At 30.7% G+C, this 7,926-nt stretch overlaps 1 protein-coding gene across 1 annotated transcript; it reads right to left on the reverse strand.

Annotated features, from left to right (window-relative positions):
- Positions 1–2,403: 2,403 nt before the first annotated feature.
- On the reverse strand, positions 2,404–7,099 carry LOC110735047 (amino acid transporter AVT1I-like). The gene is made up of 3 exons (XM_021915173.1): positions 6,538–7,099; positions 3,472–4,079; positions 2,404–3,188 (listed from the first exon to the last, which is right to left on the reverse strand). Exons 1-3 carry the CDS (start codon positions 6,686–6,688, stop codon positions 2,667–2,669), a joined length of 1,281 nt encoding a protein of 426 aa, XP_021770865.1. The 5' UTR covers positions 6,689–7,099; the 3' UTR covers positions 2,404–2,666.
- Between the last annotated feature and the right edge of the window lie 827 nt (positions 7,100–7,926).

Genomic DNA, 7,926 nt, shown 5'->3' on the forward strand with positions numbered 1-7,926 from the left:
TAGTTGAATCATTTTTGTTTATTGTCTTTAAAGTTTATTTTTAGATAAAAGATATTTATCAAAATAAATATATATAAAAGGAGATGCCAGCTGTCACTATGTCCGACGTGTCTTTCAGTATGCAAATTATTTATGAATATTAGATGCAATAAATTTGTCATCTTAATCAAGTGTCTAGACAAATGATAATAATTTTTTTTGCTTTTACTAAGATATTGATTTTTTTTAATTACGTAATTTACATAAACATTAATTGATATTTTACCTTCTCTATAGCTAGGTTAGGTCCCGTGCCATGCACGGTAATTTTCAATAACTACTCTATAATTATAAACACTATATTTAATTATAAAAAAAATCTATTTAAGTTACCACTTTGTAAAATGAATTAATTATGAAAGAGTCTATTATTAGCAAAATAGATAATTTAAAATACACATATATGTATATTTATATATATTTCACTAACTAATTTATATCATTTCTTGTTTTAACAAAATGAATATCTTACAACTATGTATCTAATTCGTAAATAGAATTACTTTTTACACACTATTAATCCATTCCTTCTTACGCGATATTTATTTTTCTTCTCAATAATCAACTGGCTTAGAAAAAAATTCATATCTTTCCTAGCAAGCTTTTCAAACATAATAAAATACAAAAATATTTAAAAAAAAAAATCCTTGTTATTGTAAAAATGGTAAGAGTAGTATATACCACTATGTATGTCACAAATTATGTTAAAAATTTGATTTTCATTTTTGTAACTTTAGCTTATGGTATCAATATATATAGTGGAAGGATACATTAAATCTTTTTAATCTTCTATTTATATACTTCGTATAAGATTTGTTTCCTAAATAGTTTTTTTTTTTTACACACCAAAAAATGACACGTGTCATTGCTAGTGTATCTTTCAGTATATAGTTATTGATTAGAAAATTGATATAATTGTCAAACATCATTTACTTTATAGTTATACCATACTCTATAAATCCTTAATTTGTGATAATATATACGTAGTAGTAAAATTTCAGAAATAAAATTGTAATTAATTTGAATGTATAGTTTTATTTAAATTGAAATAAAATATAGCTAGAGGTATTTTAAAAAAATTTAAGTGATGTTTTAAAGTACATAATATCTCTAACATCAATTATATAAATAAATTTTGGGAAATTCTACATTATAACTCTCTACTTTTGCGTTTTCTACGTTGTGCCCCATCTTTTTAAAAGTTACACATTGTAACCCTCGGGTTTAATTAATAACCATACGGTGACCTTGCCGTTATCCCACCGTTAACAAATTCCATTAGGTTGTTTTAATCATCGTTAGTGGAGCCCACTCTCCACTACTTAATTTTTTGTATTGATTTACGTGATGAAAATTGTTTTGTTAAAGGCTTTAGGGGCCATTTTAGCTCTTTTGGATCTAAAGTGAGCTTAGATTTGACAAAAAAAAATAACGTAAACGTCTCGTTTTGCACATTAAAAATGTCTCGATCCTTCAACCTTTTGTTGTTTTCTCTCTCCTCCTTCAACCTTCAATTTCAATGGTGGAAAGTACACTTTTTCACCATATGACATCGAACAAGTCGAAAACAATGGAGGGAGAAAAGCTTACCTACCCTTTAAGATTAATCATGTTCGTTATTTTCACTTTGTTATTTGGATGGTGCGAAGTCGAATTTAATGGAGGAAGGAAAACTCAGCTACCCCTTTAGGGTTAACCATGCCATTAAAATCTCCTTTTGTTATTAGGGTTTTCGTTTAATTTTGCAGACAAAACCGGCAAAAATGGAGTCGAACGGACTTGAAAGAGAAGGTTAAAGTAGGCAAAGATTGGAGGGAGAAGATTAAGGTGGTTGGGAAGAAAAAATATGAACAAGAGGAAGAAGATGAACATGAAGAAGAAGGTGGGAGGAAGAAGATGATGAATAGTAGGAAACGGTGAGTTAACGGTGTTAACTTAAAAAATCTGTCAAACTTGTCATAGTTGCCCACAAACAGTAAAAATATATATTTTTTTTAATAAAAAACACAATTTTCAATGCAACTTATTTACGAAAATGCCATTTGATAAACATAATTTGTTTATCAAGGTTATAAAATGGTACTTGCTCGAAAAATTATGAACACCAAATAAAAAGGAATATATTTGTTATAAAGATAATATAAAAGATTTGGAATAATATTATTATAGAATCAAATATTAACAAAAAAAAAAAAGGTTAAAAAGGGAAGGAGAGTTTTGGAGCGAAAAACATCAAAATGTGACACGTGTCACTCCCGATGTCTGTTTTAGTATTAAGTTATTGATTACTAGTGTTATTATTTGTAAAATTGTAAATAAGCAGGGTTCTTGCTGGTCCAACACAATCAAAAGTTTATATTTTTGTCATTCATATACTTGATCTAAAAGATACAATAATCTAGACCTTCTTTATGAAAACCTAAAGCAGAATTTATATAACCAATATGTTGTGTAGAGTGCTCCGAGTGTCAACTAGCCTAGTTGTAACACTTTTGGGGAAAAACTTCATAACGTGGGATAAAGTTCTGTTTGCATACACTAAAAAATACAATGTGCAAAAAAAAGAAAAAAAAAAAGAAAAAAAAAAAAAAGAGCAATATTTTCATAGAATTTCATACAAATTAAGGTTAGTATGGCAAGGCATTACCATGTATAAGATGTACCAAAGAGGTATAGGTACCAAATATTGCAATCAATATACTAAACACTATTATCGCGATGATTATAGAACGCTCTCTTCCAACGCTAGAACTTGAAATCTTCAAGAAGCACAAGCATGGAATTGTAATCGAAGCAGTAATGCTTAAAAATGCTCCAACCAAAGAAATAAGATGTCCAAAGAAAGGAACAGTCAATGCTATGATAACTTGACTAGCAACCAGAGCTGTTCGGATGAGAATTTTGAAGGATCTCTTTTTGTGGTAATTCGGAAACCAGCTCTCAGTAGCACTTGCAACTGGTTCTAACATCAGTGCATATTTTGAAAGTGGACTGACCAATGTGGTATATATTGCCACTTTTGAGCTCAGTTTCCCAATCGGAAGGTTCAGAGTTATTTCTGCATCCAATTTTGAACCAAACATCAGATAGCCCAATATTGCGATTGAAGCATAACTGATAGTCATGCAGACAAAGCATAGTAATAGTACCTGCAGAAATATGGATCATATGTAGTAAGTATAGGGAAGATAGCTAGATAAACTTATGAAAGCAAGCAAGATGTATACTAATATTGATTGGATTATTACAATATTAGTATACATCTGAACCTGTAGAAAAACTTATCTGAACCTGAATTACTCGAATCAACCATACCTCAAACTTAAAATATATCCTATCCACGCAAATCTAAAACAGAACCAAATGACAACCGAAAATATGACTCAAACAAAACCAAATTTGAATGACTTCTAGCTAGATGGGAAACTTGACCTTAGAGAAGTTGGGTCTTTTCTTCATGGAGTGGTAAAGGGTTGGGAAAATAGGATGAGCACAATAACAGAAGCCGTACAAGCTTACAGCCGTAGGGATCCCTGACCAGTTCAGAAGCTCCCCTTTGTTGTGGAATCCAACACCATCAAATGCGCCAACCCATACAACTGATACAATGATCACAACAGAAGCTAGAACACCAGTAGCAGAGATGTAAGAGAGAACACTGATGTTACTTAACCAAACAGAAGGAGTAATAAGAAGTGCAACAATCAATACAAAGCTTTTTCTTCCTCCAACTTCTAGCCCAAAGGCGCTGAAGTTCATTTCTGGAAACAGATTATGTAAATTGTCTCCTTCAATAATCAAGAAACCTGTTACAACCAAGTACAGCTCTGCACACATAAACACTGATACAACTGTTCTTCCAATATTCCCAAATGCGCGTTCTCCTATGTCAGGGAAAGATGTGATACTTGGATCTACTTCCATGCATCGTTTGATCAGCAAACCGGCATAAAAGGCTGCCAGGGCAATGGTGAAAAGTAATGTCAAGCTCAGCCAACCCCCTGATGCTAGAGCAAATGGTACTGACAGTATTCCAACTCCTGTTCAAATGGTCTTGAAATTAAGTTATCAGAGTAAAAAATAACCATGTACAAGTGTAAGAAAATGAAAGACAATATCTGGGTTATTTACAGATGAACAACGAACATCCTTTTCTTAGTTTGTAATTGTTGAAGCAGTGAACGATATACAGATGAACAACAAACAGAGCACATATAAAGGCTGTACATAGCCAGAACGGATATTGCAATCCTAAAACTTTCACCTTTAAACAGAAAACATTAGCATAAAATGCAATAACATAAACTATAAAACAAGCCTAGTTGTATAAGAGGAGAATACTATTTTAGGTGTCTGAATATATCTTAAACATACAATCACTCTACATTATAAATTATAAATTTCCTGCTGTTACAATACACTAAGAAATTCTATGTCTACAATAGTACTTACGATATTTTGAAACAAGATCATAGGAGATTCTGTGATTCTTAAGGATTGTAACACTCAAGTTTGTCAAAATGTACTTGATGGAAGAATAGACTTAAATTGAGCTATAGTTCTGTGATGAATTTTATTAGGAGTATCAAATGTAACATACACATGCATCACTAATCCCCTGGCCTCTAGAAAGTATTGTTACATTACCAGTGTAAGTTCCACTACAATCAATAAAAAGGAAGAACACTACTACTACATTATTGTTGCCTTTAATCTAATCTCTCCGCTCAGGCAGTTCAATGATCATATGAGTCACATTGTCACGTTGTCTCAATCTCTCATACTAAAATTTCACCCTTGCCAATAAGTGACCATAGTACCCAAATCTTTCATAATTGTTACTTAACATGATCATACATAATAACTCTCTCCAACACTTCTATCATATTCATATCCCAACAACTTTGTAAAGCAAAGATTTAACAAAGCCATCATAATTCATAATTATAGACAGAATTTGATCACTTATTTTAAGTACTCCCCGCAAAGTTTTAACCAGTTAAGCTAGTTGACATCAATTCTTTTCCGTGACTAATAAATAAAGAAAGTACTAGTATTATATAGTACTCATAGACAAAATCTGTTGCAACTAGTAAAGTATTGGAAAATCAATGAGCTAAGCTATAAAAAAGTTGACTTAATTTATATTCAATCACCCTTATCGAAGGATCTCACTTCTTGAGTAATAGAAAGAGTATCTCCTAGGATAAATTAATTTAAATTCTAAAGTTCTGTGCCAAGTAATTAAATGACAATTTTTATGGGACAGTACAACTGATTTGAAATATTTATGATCAATCACCAAATGTGTATATTCTATAGTGCAAATTACATTGTCCCATCTGCAGTTTTAAGACCACCACTTTATTATTTAAGGACAAAATGATGCATTCAACGTGTCACACTCATAGTTTATGATAAGGTCATTCTCATCATTTATTTGTTTATTGTTTGTTTTATTTTTTCATCTTTATTTTACTTCAATTTTCTTTTTCTTTTTTTTTGTTTGACTGTAAAATTTCAACTTATTCTATGAAGGGTACAGCATCATAGATTGGGGGATGACAAGTGGGGTGATATAACCATGTACCACACCACCTGTCTAAGCTCTAATCTCGAGGAGGTAAGAGTCCACGACTGGTCTGTACACTCGAAAGAACATAAAGACTAAACTTAAAAATCATGGATAATCATCAACGAACATTAACTTGAAAAGAATGTAAGGGATAAAACAAAAGAAAATAAACTTTAAGGCTTGCCCCAGTTTCTCACATGACATTTTCGTAAATAAACTAATAACTTTATTCAATCACCATTAATTGTAGAGCCCACAATAATAAAAAAATTGTTAATTTATTTACGAAAATGTCATTGTGAGAAATAAAAATTGTGAGAAACTTGTATTTACCCCCTCAGACGCTTTACTTTGTAGAATCGGATAAATCTATCTACATCATATACACTCGGATGTACTAGCATTGCATTAATCAATGATATGCAATTTGGCCATATATGAGTAAAATGACTTGTTATCTTATTATTAAAAGTGGCAATATCCATTCCCTAGCCACTTGTATGGATTGTATTCAGAAAACTACTGTTCCGATCACGGGTTCCATACTGACTTTAAATTTGTTTTAGGACCATTCACTACTTGTGAATGGTACGTGCCCTTAAGAACCTAAGAGGGTGTAATTTTTTTTACAACCGTGTATAACATAAACACCTTCTATCTTTCGGATCTCATATAATTGAGTGCGATCATATCTATGTCTTCTATTACAGCGAAAATGACACAAATCATGATGATTAGATTCATTAATCATTTAGCAATATGAAATTGCACCCTTTGATCATCTTTATTACACTCAATAATAACAACAATTACAATAAAAAAAAAAAAAAAAAAAAAAAATCTATCACACATATACAACATCGTAAAAATGATTCAATTCAATTCACAAATGCAAATAAATCATAATAAAAGAGAATTAAAACCTGAAAGGGCGTTAAGGCCATTGAAGAGCGTCTTCGCGAACGAAGCATCACCTTCTTGAACAAACTTTACGTTAATATCATCTTGCAAATCATTCTCCAAAAGAGGTTGCCTAACGTAAACACTCGCACTTGATTCACCTTCACCTTCCATCACTCTTGGAGATTTTTTATTTATTTAATTTTAATTTTTTTAGTATAAAAGAAAACAATGATTTGAGTATTTTTATATTAACCTTGAAAAACAAAATACATAAATAGTGGCAGTGAGAAATTAAAGACCTAGAAGATGGAAACAAAAGAAAAGAAAATGAAGATATGAATTTATTTATGTAACTATAAAGTGGAGGAGAGAATGGAGCTTTAATGTTGGTGTTATTTTACTCAAGCTAACATTTGAAAAGGCTAGGATTTCACGGATGTATGTGTACAATTTTTTGTGTATATCATAGCCACATATCACTATTTAGCGTGGCAGTCATTTGTTGATTTCATGGCCTATAAATAGAAGTTAATTAATTATATTATTTTTTTTATATTGAACTTTACTTTTACCTATAAAAGATTATATAAAGAATTAATGCTAGATATGACTAAAGATGAACGTGATAAGCGTGGATTATGTCGTTTGTGCAAAATATATTAGGGTGTTCACACAGTCATATATCTAGTCATGTGATTTGATATCAAGTTGGATTATATTGGATTGTATTTAAGTATAAAGTGATTTCCAGAGTGAGAGAAATAACTCAGGTGGTTAAAGTTTTTTTTTTTTTTTTTTTATTTTTTTTTTTTTAAGGGATCTCACCTGTCCTTGTGTCTCTTGTTAGGATAACTAGGTTGTAGTTAATTTTTCATAGATACACCTTCGCTCCCTAAAATATAATTAGAGTGTACATAAATTCAAGAATATATGTGCACTTACATAATGTTTTACTAGAAATATATGCAAGTGATGTACTTCTCATATTCTTTAAAATTTATGTATACCAGCTATTTTAAAATAATCGGTTAAATTAAGGGCATTATATTATATATAGAATACATTTTAGCTGAATATCATATCTACTTCATCTCTTAACTTATAATGTACCATATGCCTATTAAAATGTCAGCTCACAAAATAGATATTCATGTGATCTACAGATTAAGCAATTGGATTAATTTAAGTGTGACCACAGAAATTGACCAATTGCAGATTTGTACGACTTACCAGTCCAACCAATTTTTAAGCATAGATTTTGAATTTGAGTTATTTTAATTATTTTGCCTGGCACTTATGCATTATACGTTAATAAAATTACTAACTCCGTTAAATATTAGTTGCAACTTTGAGCTCTAGGTTCTAAGTCAAAATTTGATTATGATGATTATTGGATAAAAGAGTATATG

Source organism: Chenopodium quinoa, unplaced genomic scaffold (genome assembly GCF_001683475.1).
Source record: "Chenopodium quinoa cultivar QQ74 unplaced genomic scaffold, ASM168347v1, whole genome shotgun sequence".
NCBI lineage: Eukaryota > Viridiplantae > Streptophyta > Magnoliopsida > Caryophyllales > Amaranthaceae > Chenopodium > Chenopodium quinoa.